Genomic DNA, 23803 nt, shown 5'->3' with positions numbered 1-23803 from the left:
AAGACTTATGTTCAAACAAAACCTGTATGTAAATGTTCATTACAGCTTTATCTGTGATATTCCCAAACTGGAAATATTCCAGATATCCTTCCAGGAGTGAATAAATAAACTATGATATTTATATACAATGGACTATTATTCAGCAATAAAAAGGAAGGAACTATTGATATACCCAATAGTTGAATAAATCTCAAGGGCATTATGCTAAATGAAAAAAAAAAGCAAACTTCAGATGGTCACATACTGTATGATTCTATTAATATAACAATTTCGATTTGACAATGACAGTGATCTAGAACAGATTAGTGGTTGCCAACAGTTAAGAGTAGGGGGGAGAGTATGGTAATTAAGGGGTAACATGTAGGAGTTTTTAAATGGCTGTGGACCAATCTGTATCCTGATTATGGTGTTGGTTGCATTGATTGCTCTAATCTACACATGTGATAAAATTTTGTAGAACTATACGCACACATACCAAAAAAGCTGCATGTAGAAATTGTTGAAATATGAATGAGGTCTGAGCTTGAGTTAATAATATTGTACCAATTTCAAATTTCCTAATTTTGACAATAGGCAATGGTTATGTAAAATATTATCACTGGGAAAATTTGGGTGAAGAGTACTCAGAAACTACCATTTTTAAATGTATTCTTAGTTTTAAACAAATTCAAAATAAAGAGACTTAAAAGAGTACTAAGAATAATCTAAAATATATAGAGCAGAGAAATACAGTTAGCCTAAAATCATTCTAACAATCAATTTGCAAAAATTTACCCAACAGGCTGGGCACGGTGGCTCATGCCTGTAATCTCAGCACTTTGGGAGGCTGAGGCAGGTGGATCACTAGGTCAGGAGTTCAAGACCAGCCTGGCCAATATGGTAAAACCCCATCTCTATTAAAAATACAAAAATTAGCTGGGTGTGGTGGCGTGTACCTGTAGTTCCAGCTGCTTGGGAGGCTGATGCAGAATTGCTTGAACCCAGGAGGCAGAGGTTGCAGTGAGCCAAGATGGTACCACTGCACTCCAGCCTGGGTGACAGAGAAAGACTCCATCAAATAAATAAATAAATAAATAAATAAATAAATTTCCCCAACAATCTACGTATAAAAATTAAGACAAAAAGTCAGGTCAACTTTTCTCCTAGAAATGATGTGAAAAGTCGTATTTAAGTACCTAGCTCAACTGAAGAAGCATCAATTCTGTCATATAAAATATGGTAAAAATATAACAATACTACATTTATATTTGCAAGAAAGTGATTATAAGAGAAATAAAGGGCTAGAAAGAAGGTGTATTGTTTGCCAAATGGTTGCTATCTTAGTCAGTTTGGGCTGCTGTAACAAATATATTAGGATCTGGGTGGCTAAAATAATAAACACTTATTTCTCACAGTTCTGGAGGCTGGGAAATCCAAGATTAAGTTGCCATCAGATCTAGTGTTTGGTGAGTGCACACTTCCTGCTTTGCAAATGACTATCTGTGATGGTTAGTACTGAGTGTCAACTTGATGGGATTGAAGGATGCAAAGTATTGATCCTGGGTGTGTCTGTGAGGGTGTTGCCAAAAGAGATTAACATTTAAGTCAGTGGGCTGGAGAAGGCAGACCCACCATTAATCTAGTGAGCACCATCTAATCAGCTGCCAGCAAATATAAAGCAGGAAGAAAAACATGAAAAGTCGAGACTGGCCTAGCCTCCCAGCCTACATCTTTCTCCCATGCTGGATGCTTCCTGCCCTCAAACAACGGACTCCACGTTCTTCAGTTTTGAGACTCGGACTGGCTCTCCTTGCTCCTCAAGCTTGCAGACAGTCTATTGTGGGACCTTGTGATTGTGTAAGTTAATATTTAATAAATTCCCATATATATATACGTATATATATATACACACACACACATATATATACACAAGTGTACATATATACGAAAGATACATATATATACACATAAAAAGATACATATACATATATACACACATACATATATATCCTATTAGTTCTGTCCCTCTAAGATACCCTGACTAATACACTGTCTTATAGTATTTTCACATGGCAGAGAACAAAGAAGAAAGAAGCAAAGTCTCTCATGTCTTGTCTTTTTTTGAGATGGAATTTTGCTCTGTTGCCCAGCCTGGAGGGCAATGACATGATCTCAGCTCACTGCAACATCCACCTCCTGGGTTCAAGCAATTCTCCTGCCTTAGCTTCCCTAGCAGCTGGGATTACAGGTGCACGCCCCCACACACGGCTAATTTATTTTTGTATTTTTAGTAGACACGGGGTTTTGCCATCTCATGTCTCTTTTTATAAAGGCACAACTCCCATTCAAGAGGGCTTCATCCTCATGACCAAATTGCCTCCCAATGGCTCCACCTTCAAATACTATCGCATTGGGAATTTAAGCTTCAATATATGAACTTTGGAGGGACACAAACATATAGCCCATAGCACTCCATTCCTAGCCCCCCACAATTCATGTCCTTCTCACAATAAAAATACATTAATTCCATGCCAACAGAAATGTTTTAACTAGTCTCGTATCAAATCTAAAGTTCAAAGCCTTATCTAATCTAAATTATATATGGTTGAATCTTGAGGTAAGATTTATTCTGAGCCAAAATTCCTCTCTCCCTGTGAACGTGTGAAACCACTTATGTACTTCCAAAATAAAGTGATGGGATAGGCATAGGATAAATATTTCCATTCCGAAATGGAGAAATCAGAAGAAAGAAAGATGTGTCGGGTCTCAAGAAACTCCAAAACCTAGCAAGGCAAACTCTATGAGAGCTTATGCCTCAACAATAATCCTCTTGACTTGATGATGCTCTGCCTCTGGATCCAGTGGGATGGAAATTTTGCCTCTGCAGCACTGCTAGGCCAGAAACACAGGCCCCAGTTGCTCTACCAAGTGGAGGTCATGACTCCATGGCTCAGGGCAGCCTCTGTATGGCCTATTGGAACCAAGAATATTACCCCACCCATTGGTGGGTTCACATATTGGTCTTGCCCTTTAAAGTTGAGATGGAGGCAGCCCTGTCCCCCAGGCCCATGCACTTGGACCTTTGGTGAGAGTGGCAGCCCTGATAAACTCTGAAAATGACTTGAGGGTCATTCTTCTCTTGTCTTGAAGAATAACATGTGTTTGCAGTTGAATAGCTCTATGGTGCAGTGCTATAAGGTCTAAGAAGTCCAACAACTTTTCTTCATTTTATTCCATTTTGGTGCCAGTATTTCTGTAGTGTATTTCCATCTCTATAACTGGCTTCTGTTGAGATGTCTGATTAGGTTCTTGGATCACACTCATACTAATCTTCTTATCAAATGGTAGCCTTGCCACACCCTTTATGTTCCCTGCAACATGGGTAGGCTAAGAATTTTCCAAATCTCTAAGTTTTGGTTCCCTTTTGCTTAGTGATTCCTTCTCTCTCTTCAATTCCTTTTGCTCATCACACTTTACTATAAACAGTCAGGAGGAACCAAGCTGATCCTTTAAAACTATACATAGAAATTTTTTTTAGCTAAATATCTACAGGCATTGCTTGCAAATTCTACCTTCCATAAAATACTAGAATATGAATACAATTCACCCAAGTTCCTTGCCACTTTATAACAAAGACTGCCTTTTCTCCATTGTCCAATAACATGTTTCCCAATTTTTGTCTAAGATCACATGAGAATGGCCTTAATTGTCCATATTTCTGCTGACATTACATGATCACTTATATATTCTCTAATAAGATAGAGACCTTTCTAGCTCTCTTATTTACTTTCTGAGGTCTTACTAGAGTCACATTTAAAAGTCCCCTCATAGCAATATTATCTTCTTTTAGCATGCACCTCAAAATCCTTCCAGACTCTACCCATTACCTACTTCCAAAGACACTTCCACATTTTCAGGTATTTGAAATAGTAGCACTCCACTTCTAAGTACCAATTTCTATCGTAGTCAGTTTGGGCTGTTACAACAAAAATACCACAGACGGGGTGATTTAAATAATGAACATTTATTTCTCACAGTTCTGGAGGCCGGGAAATCTAAGATGAGGTGGCCAGAAGATCCAGTGCCTGGTGAAAGCCCACTTTCTGGTTTGCAGATGGCCATCTTCTCATTGTATTTTCACATGGTGGACAACAAAGACAGTAAGGTCTCTTGTCTCTTCCTATATAAGGGCACTAATCTCATTCATGAGGGCTCTACCTTCATGACCTAATTAATTCCCAAAGGCTTCACCTTCAAATATCATCACATGGGAGATTTAGGCTTTAACGTATGAGTTTTGGAGGGACACAAGCACTTAGTTCATAGCATTTGCCATTATTTCTTTTCCTATATGCACACTTTTGAGTATTCCCCTCCCACATGAACTCTAATATTGGCCATGTGACTTGCTTTGGTCAATGATATAATAGTAAGTAAAGGTTTAAAGGAGTTCTTGTTAATCAGAGCTTGCTTTTTCTTGCTGCTGGACCATTTCTGCCACTATGTGGAAAATGCGATATCACATAGAAACTTTCCCCAGCTGTCCCAACTGAAGCTTCAAACATGTGTGACTATTCCAGACTACCCAGCTCCAAGTAAGTCAATACAGAAGAAATACCCAGCCAACACCCAGAGAAAAGGGAAATATAAATCATTGATGGATTTGATGGTGGAAGAATAAAAATAAATGTTCTTCTGATTTCTTCCATTTGCTCAGTGAAATAAAAATCCATGTTGTCACTCAGAGAAAAAGTGAGTGGGGAGAGTGTTAAGGATTTGAATATGGAGGAGAAAGGTATGAAATACTCATCTCATATTGTAGAAAGTTAATTGATAGAGAAAATTCAGTTGAATTCAACTTGTGAGTTGAGGTTATAAACATGAAATGAAACAGGTCAGCTTGATTCTGATTTTTTTCCATAGCTATGCTCAGCTGAACAGATGTAGGCAAAGCAGGCAAAGAATTGGGTTTAGCCAGAGTTGGGGTTTTGACAGGCAAGAAATGTGGAAGAAGAGAGGGGCAGGAAATTGAAACTCTGTGAGGAAGACCTTGGCATTTATTCAAGGGAAGAAGGAAAGAAGAGGAAGGCTATTATCAAGGGCAAAAAAAATGGTGTAAACAATTATTAATATCGCTGATATCAAAGAATTGTTACAGTGAGTGATTAGAATATACAAGCTGGAGAGAGAAGAAATGGTGCTCACAGAGTAGAAAACCTAAAATCAAGACTTGAAAGTTGTTGGAAACAAGGGAGGAAGGAACTGTGAGGCTAGTGTGTTGGCTGGACTTTCTGCTTGGATTCAATATCCACACTGCAAACAAGGATGACAGCAAGTCAAGCGCTATATTATTCAAAATACGATGAGAGTGATGAAGAGGCCAGTATATGAATAAAATGGAAAGGAAGCTAGTGGTATAGTCACAAAACATGTACTTATAAGAAGCTGTAATTTTTTGGGAGGAGAGAGGAAGTAAAGTGGTCTAGAAGTAAGTGAAGAGCAGGAGGGAACGTAAGTTATTAGTTAAGATATTAATTCAACAAATGTTTACTACTTTCCCAGTATGTTCCAAGCTCATTGTTTTGCCTACTAGAAACCCATTAGTGCAGATCCAGTGGTAGGTGAAATTTTACGTCAAGATCCCAAGAACAATCTATCTCTCTCTATGTATGCGTATGTGTGTGTTTGTGTGTGTGTCAATTAATATATATGTATGCAAAATTCTAAAATAAATTATATTTATGTACCTCAGTGATAGCGTCTACATGCTTAACATTCATTATGAGTTATAAATCTCCAGAGGAGGATTAAAAAGAAGGAGTTACAGGCTCAATTAGAAAAGGAAATTGATATTCTCCGGGGATGGATAGCCAGTATAAGCAAGAAGATAAATTGTATGTTGAAGGGATTGAGGATATAGAATATTTTGTTGATGACAGGTATTTAATTCCAAACCATACAGTGGAAGGACATCAGAGGTAAGTGAGAGATAGAGTCTGACTGGTGGATATATGAACAATATCTAGAATATAATGGCTGGCATTTTTGTGGTGACCCACATAAATAAGGATGTTAATTTAATGAGATTAATCCCAGTGGCCTCAAGAGAAGGTGAACAATCATTTTCAATTTAGGGATTGGTTCCTCAGTGGTTTGTAAGAATATGAACATAGATAATGAGAATCATTATAATTCAGGTAATGAAGAGATCATTTGTTGTTAGCGATATCACTGAAAGCCTCAAGTCAAACACAATGTAGCCTGTTTATAAATAAGTTAGGAGGAAATAAGAGTTAGGGGTAAGAAGTTATTGCATATATAATTTATGTGTGTTTGTTAATTAAAATGTTATTTGTATAAGAGATTTACAATTCATAAAGATTAGGAACATAGGTAGTATTATTGGGGTGCAGATACATAATTTATGATTATAGTTTTGCATAGACATATGCTATATTAATTTATGTATGTAAAGTAGTGAAGTTAATTTATTCTGGAGATACTGGCATTAATATTTTCAAAAAAGTGCGTTTGATTTGTGGCCAGAAGCAGGTGGCTCATACCTGTAATTCCCTCTACTCTAGAGAATAAGGCAGGAGGATCAATTGGGGGCCAGCGATTGGACACCAGCTTGGGCAACATAAGGAGAACGCTATTCCTAAAAAATAAAAATAAATATATAATTACCCAGATGTAGTTGTGCCTGCCTGTAATCTCAGCTACTCAGAAGGCTGAGGCAGGAGGATTGCTTGAGACCAAGAGTTCCAGGCTACAGTGAGCTATGATTGTACCACTCCAGCCCAGGCAACACAGCAACATGCCATCTCTAAAAAACCTTTTTAAAAATTTTCACAAAATAGCTAGAAAAATATACAATGAAATAAATTATACGTCACCTCTAAAATTGGAACATCAGAGGTTTTCATAAACTTGTCAGATATTTTGGCACAGCTAATTTTAAAAAGTTAAATGCCAACTTTTTAAATGGTAGTTATGGCTGTTATATAATTATATGTTTTGTGTTTCTAGTTTAAAATTTTGTACCTTTTCAAATGCATATTTATATAATTACCATAAATTTTCAACAGTACGTGTATGCCTTGAATTTGTAGATAAGAAATTTTACTAGGACATGTATTGAAACGAAATACAAAAGATAACTATGTCACTCCACATCTTCAACATTAAAGAAGAAAACACTATTTTTGGATCCCTCTGAATTTGTCTGCATATATAAGACATAATTTTTACTACCCAGAGATAAAAATTTTGAACATAAACAGGTTGAGATACAGCACATCTTTGTATATTATTTCTATTTGTTATTGCTTGAATAGCATTTTATATTGATTCTTGCTAATTATACTTTTCTGAAATTCACTATTTTCTTCCTTACTTAAAACAAAAAGCAAACTGACCTAATAACCCCAAAATAAATTGAAATAAAACCATCACAGGAAAGTTTGCTCTTCATGTGAAAACCGATTCAAATGATCTTAATTGGGTGGTTTATGTGTGACAGGTACCTGAAAATAATCCTAATGCAAGTGAAAATAAAAATCATCTTTGTAAACATAAGAAGGCTCGGCACCATTTTTAAGGTTCACCTCATTGGAGGCTTATTACTCTGAAGGTTTTTAATTCTTTCCATTAAAAAAGAACTAGGATTCATTTATGACATCTGAGAAAGACAGTCACTCTCAGTGACACCCCCTTGTCATCTCTAGTGGAAAGGAATTAATCTTTTGATCAATGACCAAGTCAGGGAGCTTGTCTAATGATTTATAAGGCACAGGTAACCAGTGACACTTTTTTCTATAATGTGAGCTCCACAAGGGCAAGGGTCTGGACCATTCCATTCAGTGCTATATCCCCAGCCCCAGTTATATGACTTGGTACATAGTTGGTAAATATTAGATAAATAAATAATCAGTTTCTAAGTAGGAGTGATTTTTAGTAATTAGTTGTCAAATCTAGTGAAAGATAAAAGAAAGTATGGAAAAAATCAGGAAGGGATATTTTTCTAGAAGGTGGAATTCTGCTGGAGGTATTGCTTCCCTCACAGCTCGTTCTAGATTGTGTGGAGACCAAAGATTATTCCATGGCTCCTTGACTGAAGATGGTATGGTCTTTTTACCCAGAACACAAGTGAACAAGTTCTGTTCTCTTTGATAAGTGTTAGGATTTGGCATAAACTCATGTCAGACAATGAATGGGAGGTAACATTACTTAAATTTTCTATCAAAATTATATTTTCTAGTCCTTTAAGAGAAAAAAAAACCTCATCTTTATTATCTAAATAGAAATGATTTTCCATATAACAGTATAGTTTAACAATAAGAAAATATTTAGTTTAATGCTGCCAAAATTGTACTGCTTGCCATTTTTTATGTTTAGTAACCAGTTTACTTCTTTTATTTTGATTTGATGTCCTTGGACATTTGATTTGTTTCCACAGTAATTGAATCAAATCTTAAATTTTTATTTAAGTTAAAACAATTTTAATAATTCCAAAAACAATGTTTCAGGGATATAATAATAGTGTTTGTTGTCTGAAATAAATGGTTTTAAAACAAGCTCGGTTTTGGAGTCATAGAAAACACATAAATAAATATTTTGATTGAGATTTAAAATATTTAAGATAGTCAAATAATTACAGTTTTTGCCACTCTAAAATTAATTTTGAGCTGAATAAACTCACTTCATCAATACAAATAAGTATATATACATAAATGTGTGAGAATACACACACACGCATGCATACATGTACAATTAAATCTTAAATATAAAACAAACGTGATTTTCATTGTTTAACCTCAGATGGACTATGGCTACATATCATTTTATTTTACCATACATTAGTGTAGAAATATACTAAACCCTTTTAGTCATCAGCATTGAGGAAGACTAAGACTTACGCATTGACCAGATTATTTTGTGTAGAGTTGGAGAAAAGGTGTTGCATATTTTACATGGTAAAGTCCTTGCTTTGATTGGCAGTAATAAAGCAGAAATGTATCATGTTATAAAATATATATAAATTCGCTTTTATTGGAATATCTTTAGTTTCATTTATACTCATTCTAATTATTTCTAATAAATAGCTTTTTTGGTGTATGAGATAACAAACATGCTGTGTACATTATACAGCATGTTAGATCCAAATTATACAATTCATTGATATGTAATAGCATTTGCTGTAGAAAGGAATAGGGATGAATTTTAAAATCCTAATGACATTTACCTTTTTTATTATTGATCCATGTATATTGGTGTCAAAGAACATTCACATCAAGTTTATTGCAGTGGACACTTGCTTGAGCCATTCTTCACACATACACACAAAGCCATATTGAATGTGCGAGAGATTCTCAATTTTTCAATCATGACATAACTTGCTAAATGAAATCTGAACTTTAGCTTTAATTCAATTTTCTTCATAAGGTAGATATTTCTTGAATAGTGCTTATTAATTATGTGCTTTTGGGGGGGGGAAGGAAAATGAAAAAAATACATGCTATATTCTGTTTTCTTCACTTTTTGTGCTTCTTTATGTGTCTATGCTCCGTAATACTCAGACATCATTTCAAACCCATATGTCAAGGGGGAACAATTCATTTGAATGTACTTGAAAATCCAAGAATATATAATAATTAATTATCCTGGTGTAACAGGAGAAATTGATCACAAGAGGTCAATTTAAGTATCTTACCACTTCTTATACTGTAACATAATTATATTTCAAGCATTACTTTGGCAGTCTATTAATATATACCTTGGGTGCCCTTTCAAGTATAAGAAGGCAAAGTGGGGATCTTTGCAATATAAGACAGGTATTAATGTACCAATAATCCATGTCCTTGAGTCTTAATACTTCTTCTTACATTATCGTGTTTTAAACTCATTAATATTATACAATATATCCTCCTTTGCTAGCATAGCCAACTTTGCAAATGAAACATAAAGAACATAAAATATACTAATGGAACATTTTGTGTTATAAATACTAAACTCCATTGTATTACTAGTTTGGTGCTATCTTATCATTATTGGTTTTGTAATAAGAAAATTTCTTTAATTTTAGAGTCGACTTTCATGCATTATTTGCCTTCCCCTTCAAAATAATAGTATATATCATCAACAGAAGGTAATTCATCATAACAATCTTAACATTTCACATTTCCTCTTTCTTAATTTATCTGTTTTCTTTACAAATAGACTTCTGTTTCTGTCATCTCATCCAGTACAGGGGTTATGATTGGCTACAGAATTATTAAAATAAAAAGGAAGTGATGCTAGGAAGTGGGCAGAAGGGAAACATTCCATTTTCTTGAATGGAAATGTTAGATGAACAATGAGAAGGCATTCCTCATTCTGTAACGGTTTCTGGATCACCAGTTGATACACCTGGTTGGAAAACCCTTTTATAATGTTTATATTAGTGTCCCAGTATAAGGAGAATGAGCCTTTGCCTTTCAGGTGTATGAAAACGTAACAGGTCATTTGTTTCGTCTTTCTCTCACAATTCACAGTACTTCAGAAACTCCTGTTGTCTTTATCTTTCAAATCTATCCAGAATACAATTTTTGACTTTCACTATTCTCATGGCTGAAACCTTCTACATCTTTGGCCTGGATTGTTACAATAGTTCCCCAATTGGTCTTTCTGCTTTTACCTGCTTTTAAGCTTTCACCCCACCTCTGCCACCATCTAATCTCTAAACAGTAGCCAGAGTCATCTTATCAGAGTGTAAAACAGATTGAGACTCTTCTGCTCAAAACCCTCGAATGGTTTCCCATTTCATTGAGAATAAAGGTCAAAGTAATTGACAGGGGTTATAAGGCCCTCTGTTATATGTACATACTCATTTAACTGCTTTACCCCTACCATTCTCTCATCTGCTCACTTTATTCCAGTCATGCTGGCCTCTTTGCTGCTTAGCAGTCACATGGGTCATTCTACCACCATATGAAAGCTTCCTGATCAGAAGAGCTTGGAATATTCTCCTCCCAAGTATCTGCTTGGCTTGCTGCTTCACCTTATTCAGGTTATCCAAATGTCAACTTTATAACAAGGATTTTCTCAACCTTCCTGTTTAAAATTGCAACCCTTTTCAATGCCTGCTATCCCTTTTCACCTTCTGTGCTCTAGTTTTCCTCTACAAAATTTGTCATCTCTAAATATTATATGTAATTATTAATTATTATCATTTTTCATTTGGCTTATTTTCTGCCTCCCGAAAGAATGCCATCGACATAAAGGCAGAAGTTTTTGTCTATTTTCCTCACTATTACAGCTTAGTAACTAGAATAAGGCATAGAACGAAGTAAGTGCTCAATGCATATTTGTTGGATCTATAAGCAAATAAATAAACCTGTGAGGTCAACCATGTGGAAGGCACTATTTTTATTCCATCGGCTTAACTACAATGAGCAAAACTCATTCCTATCAGTAAATGTGGTCAATGCTAACATAAAATTTAAATTCTTGGTGTTTTTCATTATTTCAGTGAAATCATCATTATTGAAACGGTGTCCTACTAATGGAGACACAGTTGCATATTTTTATAATTTATAACTCATCTTACAAGCATTACCTCCATGCAAACTAATCATTCAACTTACATATGTTGCTACTGGCAAGCAGGACTTCATGGACTCCAACAGCATCGCAATAGACAAAAAAGATGGGAAGAAAGAAGGGGCAAGGGAAGAAAAAAGAGGGAGTAGACTAGCCATCTGTTATCAGCACAAAATTTCCATTACTACTCCTTCAAATAATTTGAGAACACTTCAGAGCTTGTCTTGGTTGCCTTAATAATATGTCATGAGGGAAAAATATATCACCTGAAAAATATTCATGAGTGCCTACAGTGGACTAGGTAAGCAAAAATACTGTAACACATATACTGGAAATATAATATCTCAAACCAAATAGAAGTGTCCTTTTTTTTTTTTTTTTTTTTTGAGATGGAGTCTCACTCTGTTGCCCAGGCTGGAGTGCAGTGGCACGATCACAGCTCACTGCAAGCTCCGCCCACCAGGTTCACGCCATTCTCCTGCCTCAGCCTCCCAAGTAGCTGGGACTACAGGCGCCCACCACCACGCCCAGGTAATTTTTTGTATTTTTAGTAGAGACAGGGTTTCACCGTGTTAGCCAGGATGGTCTCGATCTCCTGACCTTGTGATCGGCCTGCCTCAGCCTCCCAAACTGCTGGGATTACAGGCGTGAGCCACCACACCCGGCCTGGAAGTGTATTTTCTTATTGCTGGAGAGTCCAGAGAATGTTGCAGGCTAACTGAAGTTACAAAACAGGGGTGGCTTTACTTCAAGCAGCTTGACAATTGTTCTTTCAGTTTCAATAATAGGCTTCTAAGATTATTGTGGTCATTGTCATTGGTATTCCATTCCACCACAAGGAGGGAAGAATGAGGAAATAGTGCCTGCTACTTTAACTAATATTCTATTGTATAGAACTTAGTGACATAGACATACTTAACTAATTGAGGCTAATAAATATCATTTAGATATACAGCCAAGTGTGCAACTAATATGGAAGAAGGAAAAAGTGGATTCTAGTGAAAAGCTAACAGTCTCTGCCACAGTTTGGCCTTTGTCTCAACAAATATCTGTGTCATCCTTTCTTCCACACTTAGAATATTCACTGACTTTCTTCTCTCCACAACCAAAAAAAGAAACATCTCTAGATCTCTTCTCCAGTTACTGCGTGTCTCACAATTCATGATCTGTGGCTGACACACAATCTGCATCATTTGGTTCAGCAGGGTCACTTGCATTATGGTAACCAACAAAACAAAATACAAGTTTTCTGCTTCCCACCACCATCACCACCATGAACTCAATGGACAATTGTGAAGTAAGGACAGAATAACTGCAGTATAAACTGTAATACAGAAAATAGAAACCTGGGAATCATACAAGCATCACTAGTCCAAATAGTGAAAAAACTAGGCAGGCATCATGAGGAACTTTGCCGTGGTACTAAAGAAAGTTCCTTGATTGGACCATGGCTGTCCCCAAGAGGAGCACCTCTCCCCATTGTTCTTTGTAGCTTCCGGCTTAGTTCCATTGTAGTTCCTTCTTGTTCATTATCCTCTGTGACCATATTGAGATTGGTGCTATGGTCTCTGCCTTCCTTCTGAACTGTGCAAAAATACAAGTCCACTTTTTTTTGGATGCAAGTTTGGGGCTCTGAGGACTGTTTCACTGTTTGAAGAGTCAACGGGATTTAAGGATAGGCTCATAGTTTCCTTGTCAATACAATTCTCTCAAAAACTTGGTAGGTTTCTAATATAGTTGCTTCCAGGCAATGCAATGCCACAGTAACCACAAATTAAAGTAAACATAGTTCTTAAACCTTCTTTATTTTCCTCTTCCCATGTAATTACAAGAGTATCGGACACAATACACTTAGAAATAAAGGCCACAGATTTATCTCCCAACATTAGGGATCAAGAAGCTGTTGAATTTTACAAGTCCCTCTGTTTCCTACTATCCTTGGTACAAACCACTCAATTCTTGTCTGTGTAACACCTTGTAAAAACAGCTGGAATAGCAACATTCAGTAACATTTTGGCTGTTTCCGATCCCTTCTCCTTCAAGCTACAAGCTAAGCAGGCACATGGTCTGCCTTCCAAATACCAGAGTAACAGTGTGATATAACTGCTCAGCCAAATACCCAGCTACCTTGGAAGAAAAGCACCCAGGAGTCAACTAGAATACCTGATCTGATATTATAAATATAAATGGTAGATGCATTGCATATTCCCTTATTGCTTCAAAACTGTTGCATTTTAAATTACTTGTAATCTCATTGGAGGCAATGGTTGAGTATGAGAATTGTCTTAGATCTATAACACAGACCAACACTGTTAAGTCATTTCATGAATACTTATTGATTAATGTTATGCACAAATGCCTCTAAATGCCTCTGAAGAAATACAAATTAATTTTTATAGCTGAGATATTTTCTGATTTTTCTACACCATTTTCATCATTTTATTGATTTGTGTAGGATAAGACAGCATAATTATATTATAGTTTAAATGTGGATGGGTCAGGGAGAATATTTAGAATACTTTTGCCATATTTACTTGTTGATTCACTCTTTATTCATTTATGTGAGTAAACCACCGTGTGCCAAGCACTCTCTGGGTTACACTGGTATGTGTGTGTGGGTGTGTGTGTGTGTGTGTGTTTTCAAATGACCACTGAGTGAAATACATAACAATTTATATACCTGATCATTCAGAAGATAATAAAAAAGCTACTGTTAATTATTCACAGAAACCTTGTAGAGCATGGAATTATTCAGACTGAGTGTCATAGATAATTGTTCATAGATTCTGATTAGCATTCAGTAAATATGAATCTTGATCTGAAATTTTCTATATTGTTGATGCTTCACAGTGATCCAACTTTTTGGTGAGGAACTAAATGGATGGTCTTACCAAGTATTGTCCAATTCAGAAAAAGTTGCAGAGCTAGAGATAGAACACCAATCAAGGCTGTTCAAGACTGAGCCAGAAGCTTGAAGGAAAGGATGGGTGTGAAAAGAGAAGAATGCATTCTAAACTCTTTCTTCTCTGGTGACTAATACTGTCTACCAATATAAATTTGTTATTTATTAAGAACTATGCAGCATGGCCACGTACAGTGGTTCACGCCTGTAACCCCAGCACTCTGGGAGGCTGAGGTGGGCGGATCACCTGAGCTTAGAAGTTTGAGACCAGCCTGGCCAACATGGTGAAACCCCGTCTCTACTAAAAACACAAAAATTGGCCGGGTGTGGGGCACATGCCTGTAGTCCCAGCTACTCGGGAGGCTGAGGCAGGATAATTGCTTGAACCCAGAAAGCAGAAGTTGCAGAGCAGTGAACTGAGATTGTGCCACTGCACTCTAGCCTGGGTGACAGAACAAGACTTGGTATATATATATATTTATTTATTTATACAGCATCAAGCCGAGAATATATGACACAGCATAGCATAGCTCCACCACCATCCATCTTACCAAGGTAAATAATCTCTTGCCTTAAGTAACTAAGCCAGTTCAAATAATCTATGAAATTTTGAAGCAAGACACTAGTTTTAGACATATCTATATAGTATTGATCTGAGAGTAATTATAAATTAGAGCTTGGTATTTTGATTGTGACTCTGAAAGGTATATCAATAGCCACTGTAGAAACAATCAATTTCTACTTTATTTGTCAATACTTATCCACTACCTCAACGCCAAAATTAGTACAATTTTTTTTGTCCTTGATGATGAAAGTGAACTCTTGACAGTGATGGGAAACTTGAAGTTTAAAGAATTTTGGCATCAATCAGAAGCAATTTTGATCTGTTATATCAAGATTTATTGGGCACCAATGGAAAGTCAGTATTTAGATACCAGGGTCATAGCTAAAAGTTGTCAAGTCAAAGTGTTTGAAATCATTCCAAGTAGGGCTGAGACTACCGAGTTTTTTAACCATAGTCTGCTTTTAAACACCCTGGGTAGTTAAGAGTTCTAAAGACGTATTACATTTTAGAATAGATCACTGTTTTCTATTACGATCCTCAACCAAGTCAAAAGTGATACAAAATTCAAATTAAATACTAGTGTTAAAATTCCATTAATCTATTATAAGAAATATTTATGAAATCCATCACACATTATAGAAATATAATAAAGAATTATACATGATTGGATATTCCAGATAAATAGTAAGTACCCATCTGAGAATTAAAAGCTATCTGAAATTGTCACTATTTCAGATAGACATAGGTCTAAAATATGTTATTCACAGTCATGTTTTTCCCTATGGAGCAGGCTAATTTTATTTAGCTACAGCTTTATAACTCAGGTGGATTATGCTCCTTATCCACTAATGCCCCAGATCTTTCAAGGACTTGTCAGGAAACGGAACTTGCACCTATCATTGTAACAATAATAATTTCATATACAGGATGGTAAAAACTGAATAAAGTTGCTAACTAAGTAACTAAAAAAGGGAAAAGAGAACAGTAAAATATCATGGAGATAACAACTTCAAGAAAGAGCTACCACCTCAGTACTGAGCGAACACAGGGAATAAGGTAGAATATTAAAACTTAGACCCTTGAAGGGAGGACCTTCAAAATGGAACTTCAGCCCTCTCAGGAGAGGGCACTTCTCTGCTGTTATGGGTGTTCCTCTGATTGGATGGAGGCCTTTCCAGAGCTAGGACCACAGACTATTGAGAAAGTTTGATGGATGATATATAACCCCGTAGCTGAAGGAATTAGCGTATTTGATAGTAGCTAAATTTACTTCTCTGTATCATATTTGCAAACCTAACAGAATGTAATGAACACCCAAAAATATATGGGTGATAGTAATTTCAATATTTTAAACATAACGGATTTGTCTATCTTGAATTAAAATCAAAACATAAAACTTCCAAATCCACATGATATGTATAGGATTTTACATACAATACAGTATACTATTTCCTACAATTTGTGAATTAACAAGAAACATTTAATCAAGAATATCACAACATAACAAATTAAGCATAAAGAAAATAATTATTTCTGTTATATTTACGTTCGTTGAACTATTAAATTTAATAGTACAGAGCGATAACAAGCCCATGGAAAGCAGAACTAAAAATCCAACTCTTTAAAAGAAGTATTTGTTTCTATCCTGCTTAAAACAAACAGCTTTCCAATGAAGCAATTCTAATCTTATTACACAGGCTTGATCTTGATACTTACATTTAGAAAGAAATTATTATATCAACAAAGATTAATGGAGTTAGAAATGGATTTCACAAAGATTATTTAAGTAGCTCTCTATAATCTTATCAACTAACAGTTTCTTTTAATGTTTCCCTGGGTAGCATCAAGGAAAAAAAAAAGAACTTTACCCACGTATATGTATCAACACAGAGGATTAGTCATGTTTAAAGTACTTCTTACCTATTAACATCCCAGATTTTGCTAGTTTTATCCAGTGAGGAAGAAGCCACAAAATTGCCGCAGGAGTGCCACGTGCAGGACCATACTGCGTGGCTGTGTCCTTCAAAGGTCAAAATGCAATCGCCTTTACATAGATCCCATAATTTAACTGTAGTGTCACCACTTGAAGTAGCCAATTTGTCGCCACTATTTGCAAAAACATAAAAAGACAGCTTGTTTAAAATGTAACATAATTAAGTTTTATGAATACTGCATTCTATGAGTAATTTGTGTGTATGTGTATGTATCTGATTTATTTTTACTTGCAGTGGCATATCTAAATGACTAAATATTATTATCTTATTTGGGTATACACAATTGCTAACTTGAATTGCTTAGTAATTCAAGCTGAAGAGAGAAACTGCTGCCATGCAGTTTCTAGATTAATTCTTCTAGATTCTTCTAGATTTATTCACTAAATTAGTGTTTTTGTTATCATGTGTTTGTTTGGTTCAGCATTGTATATATTAGGCTCTGTGGATAATCAGGCTTCAGAACAATAAAGATTCAGACACGGGCTAAATCAGTTTCAAAAACATAATACAATATGAAACAGTAAGTCAGCATTGCTTATGTTTAGATTAATTAAATGCTTCAGGAGTGCAGTTTGGATGAAGGAAGAAGTGAATCAGGAATGAGATATCTTTGAGTTAGATCATGAGAGATCAAAGAGATGTTTAAGTGCTGGGTGGTTGAGCATGACTCATTCAATTTTGCATTTCGGTAATTAGTAGATCTTAAAGCAGTGGCTTTCAAGTGGTGGACACAAAAGCTAGTTTAAGAAATGGGTAAGTGTCAGGCTTGGGCGCGGTGGCTCACACCTGTAATCCCAGCACTTTGGGTGGCCGAGGCAGGCGAATCACCTGAGATCAGGAGTTGTAGAACAACCTGGCCAACAAGGTGAAACCCCATCTCTACTAAAAATACAAAAACTAGCCGGGCATGGTGACGTGAGCCTGTAATCCCAGCTACTCGGGAGGCTGAGGCAGGAGAGTCGCTTGAACCCCAAGGACAGAGGTTTCAGTGAGCCCAGATTGCACCACTGCACTGCAGCCTGGGCGACAGAGTAAGACTCAGTCTTAAAAAAAAAAAAAAAAAAAGAAAAGAAATGGGTGTCAATGACACCAACAGAAACATCTAGTTGGTTTTGTGTGTGTGTGTACGTATGTAACATCAGCTGCAGAAAATTTTACTTCCATCATCTTCTACACATCCTTCTGCATTGCATGCTTTTTAAATGTGTTCTCTTAGGTACTTTCTCTCACCAAATTGTAATAAACCACTTATTTATCCTCCTCCTCCCTGCCAGACTGTTTTATGATGGAGAATTGCATTTCATCTGTTTCTACAGCACGAAGCCTTATGACTGACCAATTAAAGTGCTTAGTAAATGCTTTAGAGTAAGTAAACATAGAAATGCATGCAAGCATGAATGAAATTATGCTATAAATGAAGAAGAAAAAGTTTCTGGCACCTCTGACAGAGGGAATAGTAGGATCAAAAAATATTTTGTTTTCTTGCTCATAGGCTTAGGTATTTTTCAGCTAAGAGGGAAATGCAATTTCTATCTGAAGCGTAGAAACAGCCACCATTAGAGAGAAAGAGCTTGAACTTTCTGGAGAGAAGGTGGATTATATAATGAGGATATTCTCATTAGAGTTAGAAAAGAATATCCAAGCGGCCGGGTGTGATGGATCACGCCTGTAATCCCAGCACTTCGGGAGGCCGAGGCAGGCAGATAATGAGGTCAGGAGATAGAGACCATCCTGGCTAACATGGTGAAACCCCGTCTCTACTAAAAATACAAAAAAAAAAAAAAAAAAAAAAAAAAAATTAGCCAGGTGTGGTGGCACGTGCCTGTAATCCCAGCTACTCGGGAGGCTGAGGCAGGAAATCACTTGAACCCGGAAGGCAGAGGTTGCAGTGAGCTGAGTTCATGCCACTGCACTCCAGCCTGGGGAACAGAGAGAGACTCCGACTCAAAAAGAGGAAGAGAAAAGAGAAGAGAAGAGAAGATCCAATTGATTTTTCAAATTTGACTATCTGAAAAATCACCAAATGGCAGCTAGTCCCTTCACCAACAAAAACTGTTTTTGCCACAATTGTTTGTTTGCACATATGTTTGTCATTCAGAATTTTAGTTTTTAATATTAAAGATTGAACAATACACTAATCTAAAAACATACATGTAAAAAAATTTAAAAATTATTTAAGCATGCCTCTTTCTCAAATCTATTTTTCCAATGGGTATCATGTTATTAGGGACCAAAATCTTAGCACAGGATAAAAATTATTGTTGTATGTTTCTGCCTGTGGCTGAAAAACTCTCTCATATGTTTCATATGCTTCTTTTGTGCTTTAAACCATGTGCCAGGCAAAAGAACAAATCACACTGGAATAATTACAACTAGAACGAAGCAGTATTATTTCTTTGTGAGTGCTGTAACTGATATTTAGTCAAAATAAATATAAACAATATTCCCATATGTTTTTATATATAGAGAGATCAGAGCTCATATACTAAATCCAAAACATATCAAATATAAATTTCTGAATATTCTTTTGAAATGGTTTGCCTTTCAAAAGACATGGCCTGAAATATGGAAAACTGTATACCTTTGGTTCATGAAAAAATCAAGGCCATTTCTGAGGGCTGAGAGAAATCAAGAGAGAGAAAAAGAATGGTACACTAAAATCAAAAAGGTGTGTTTTAAATGCAGCGCACCAGCATGGCACATGTATACATATGTAACTTACCTGCATGTTGTGCACATGTACCATAGAGCCTAAAGTATAATAATGATAATAATAATAATAATAATAATAATAATAAATAAAATAAAAAATAAATAAAAATAAAAATAAAAATAAAAAAAATTAAAAAAAAAAGAGATGCAAAAGATCAGAGTTTCCCTGGGCTCCACACAAATAGCAGGAACCAAAGCTCTCAAAGAGAGCAAAAGTGAATGTTATGGACTGACTGACTGTGCCAATCCTTTCCCAGATCCGTACGTTGATGCCCTAATTCCAATGTGGCAGTATTTGGAGGTAGGGCCTCTGAGAAATAACTAGGTTTAGACAAGGTCATGAGCACGGGAACCTTGTAATAGGATTAGTGCCTTTACAATCAGAGAAAGAGACTGGAGTTAACTCGCTCCCTGCATTGTGAGGACACAGCAAGAAGGCAGCCATTTACAAGCCAAGAATGGGGTCCTCACCAGAACCTGATCAGGCTGGCACTCTGATCTTAGACTTCTAGCCTCCAGGAGTGTGAGAAATTAATTTCTGTTATTTGAGCTACCCAGTCTCTGTTATTTTTTTATGGCAGACTGAGCTGACTAATAATGTGGATCCATGCTGTTGGTATACAGCCCAAGTTATTAGAAATTAGCTATTCAAAATTCTGCAAATAAAATTCAACCAAGTATGAGCTTACAAAATTATTTTCAAACACATAATGGGAAATAAGAAGCCATGACTGAGGATGAGCTAATAAAATTAACAAACACATATACCCTGAAGGACACTAGTTGTTATAATTAAAGGGTACAAAATATAAGTAAAGTATATAAGGAAATAACAGCTACAATAAAAAGATCAAACCACATAAGGTTATAACGTGAATCTGCAAATCTGAAAAAAATATATATTTAGAAATTTTAAAAATAAAATTATTGAAATTAAGAAATCAATGGATGGGTTAAATAGCATATGAGAAACAGCAAAATTCAGAGTAAATGAATTGGGAAATAAATCTGGAAAAAAATGAAAAACATGATATGTTCTCACTCACAGGTGGGAGTTAAGCTATGAGGCTGCAAAGGCATAAGAATGATACAATGGACTTTGGGGACTTGGAGGAAAGGGTGGAAGGGGGGCGAGAGGTAAAAGACTACAGGTTGGGTAAAGTGTATACTGCTTGGGTGATGGGTGAACCAAAATCTCAGAAATCACCACTAAAGAACTTACTCATGTAACCAAACACCACCTATTCCCCAAAAACCTATGGAAATAAAAAATAAAAATAAATAAAGTACATATTTGAAAAAATTATCCCAACTATAGACAGATGAGGAACTGAACAGAGTATAAGTGTTTAAAATTATAAAGGATACAATAAAAAAGTATGTTTTCCTAATCAAAATTCCAGAAGAGAATGGAAATAAAAGATAGATGTAACATTCAAAGAATTAAGGGTTGAGAATGTACAGAAACTAGACAATTTAAGACCTAGAAACACATATTTGGAAAGAAAAATGTATACCAAACAGGATAAACAGTGATGTAAATAAAAAGAAATTTTTACTTAGCTGCATTTTAGTGAATTGCTGAGCAGCATTGGCAATAATAAGAATTATAAGAAAAAAGAAGAGGGAAAAAAGAAAAATAAGGTTATTTATTTATATAGTGATAAATATGTGTTAGAAACACTAATAAGCACTTTATATATATATATTTGATCCTCACTATCACTCATAAGATGACTACATTATCTCTAAAACACTTGAACAACATCACAGAGAAAATAAGTCACAGGGGTGAAATTTCTTCAAAGAGCTAATAGAAAATAACGTTACTCTGGAATTATCAAAAATCTCTCTCAAAACAAGAACAGGGCTGGGCACAGTGGCCCATGTCTGTAATCCCAGAACTTTCGGAGGCCAAGGCAGACAGATTACTTGAGGTCAGGAGTTCGAGACCAGCCTGGCCAACATGGTGAAACCATATCTCTACTAAAAATACAAAAATTAGCTGGATATGGTAGTGGAAACCTGTAGCCCCAGCTACTTGGAAGGCTGAGGCAGGAGAATTGCCTGAACCCAGGAGGCAGAGGTTGCAGTGAGCCAAGATTGTGACACTGCACTCCAGCCTGGGCAACACAGCAAGACTCCAACTCAAAAAAAAAAAAAGGAATAAAAGAAACAAGAACAAGTATTAATGTTCCAACTAAACAAAGCAGTCTTCTCCTACAGAAATTACTAAGGATGTATTTTAGGGACAGAAGATCTGAAAGGGAAGAAATAGTGAGCAAACAATTTGGTAAACATGTAAGTATATACAAATATTTGTGTAGATAAATAAAATACTTGCAAAAATAAAACAAAAATGCTTGTAAAAATAAAAATAACAAAACAATAATGATATAATATTAACAATAAAGTTCATGTGCCGTTAAGAAGAGAAAGTAAAACCTTGATCAATTTAGGCTTTACTAAATTAAGTCAGCATGGTAAAATGTTAAGGGTGGGCACTATGAGAATAGTAATAGAGCATATGACTTCCAAACCACTATAAGAAAAAAAGAAATGGGTAAGAAAAACTTACAATTATAAATATCTAATATATCTAAAGGAAAATAGGAAAGGAGGAAAAAAGCACTGGAATAAATGATACAAATAGAAAATGAATTTTAAAAATAAGTTTTTAGATAGAAATACAAACATATGAACAAATCCAACAAACATAAATGGACTAAAGTGGAAGCTAAGAGACATAAAAGACAAAGATTTTTCAGTTTGGCTAAAAAGAAACAAATTCAGCTATATGATTTTTACACGAGGCACACTAAACTTCTAAGGAGATACAAAGATTGAGAGTAAACAAAGCAAAGCAAAGCAAAATGAAAAAGTACCAAAAAAAGTTACCTAGGCCAAAGGAAATGAAAATAAAGATGAGGGATAGGGCCAAGAAGGCAGACTAGAAGCAGCTTGTATGTGCCGCTCTCACAGAGAGGAACTAAAAGGCTAGTCAACACTGACCCTGCAGGCCAATCATCTGAGAAACCATGCTAGGATCCACGAAGGCAGCAGGAGAACACAGAGAGTAGAGAGGAGCAAAGCTGTCTGTCTGGGATCAATGTGGCAGCAGAAGAACCTCTCCAAAAATGGGAAAGGGTGAGAGAGTGAGAGCTCCCCGGGAGATTCAGAGACCTGTACAAGACTGGGAGTAGGAAAATCTGCCTGGCCCCCAACTGTGCTTCCAGACTGAGGGAGAGAGCCATCCACACATTTTGCAGGGGCAACTATCAAGTCCAAGGGGACTACAAGCCTTTAACCCCAGAGCAGACCAGCACCAGTGCCATCACCCGAATAAAGGCATAGTTGCAGTGCCTTGGAGCAGTAAGATTGCTCCACCCACCCCCTTGCCAGATGGGACTCAGCACCAGCTTCTAGCCCATCAGTCCCACTTTAGCCTGAATTTGGCCTGCCACTCCACCCACCCTCACCACTGCTAGGCAGGCAGGCAATGCTTACTAGAGCTTCCAGCCCAGTTGTTCCACTTTTGTGTAAATTCAGCTACAAGATACAGCCTCCTGATGTCCCAGGAAACACTTAGGTGGCAGGAGGCTGCACATGACCCCACCCACTTTTGCCATGGATAGCCAGGTGGGCAACAACTGCTAGAGCCTCCAGCCCAGTCATCCCACTTCTATGTGAGCTCAGCTGGAAGGTGCAGCTTCCTGTTGCCCTGGAAAACACCCAGAGAGCACAGCAGCATGTGACCTTACCTGCCCTCATCACTGGTTGCCAGGTGATCAATGTGTGCTAGAGCTTCCAGCCCAGCAGTCCTACTTTTGTTGAACTCAGCTGGAGGGCACAGCCTCATGCTGCCCTGAAAACACCCAGATGGTAGGGCAGACAACCCCATCCATCCCTGCTACTGATAGCCAGGCAAGCAACACATGATAGAGCTTCTGGCTCAGTGGTCCTGCTTCTGAGGGAACTCAGCTGAGGAGCACAAGCCTCCTGTTGTCCCAGGAAACACCTGGACAGTAAGGCGTGTGATCCCACTGACCCTGCAAGGCAGGCAACACTTGC

The 23803-nt window shown here is 36.6% G+C and overlaps 1 protein-coding gene across 4 annotated transcripts in view; it reads right to left on the bottom strand.

The window, feature by feature from the left end:
• SPAG16 (sperm associated antigen 16) overlaps nt 1-23803 on the bottom strand; it is a 1150408-nt gene that overhangs the window by 462544 nt on the left and 664061 nt on the right. For 3 of the 4 annotated variants that reach the window (XM_024243621.3, XM_054549801.1, XM_024243623.3), the window contains one exon: nt 16947-17132. The exons of the other annotated variant lie outside the window; for it this stretch is intronic. In XM_024243621.3, the coding sequence (XP_024099389.1) occupies nt 16947-17132 (186 nt within the window). The remainder of the gene's footprint in view (nt 1-16946; nt 17133-23803) is intronic. 4 annotated transcript variants of the gene reach the window in all.

Source organism: Pongo abelii, chromosome 11 (genome assembly GCF_028885655.2).
Source record: "Pongo abelii isolate AG06213 chromosome 11, NHGRI_mPonAbe1-v2.0_pri, whole genome shotgun sequence".
In the NCBI taxonomy this organism is placed as follows: domain Eukaryota; kingdom Metazoa; phylum Chordata; class Mammalia; order Primates; family Hominidae; genus Pongo; species Pongo abelii.
This window is presented reverse-complemented; position numbering and strand designations above follow the sequence as displayed.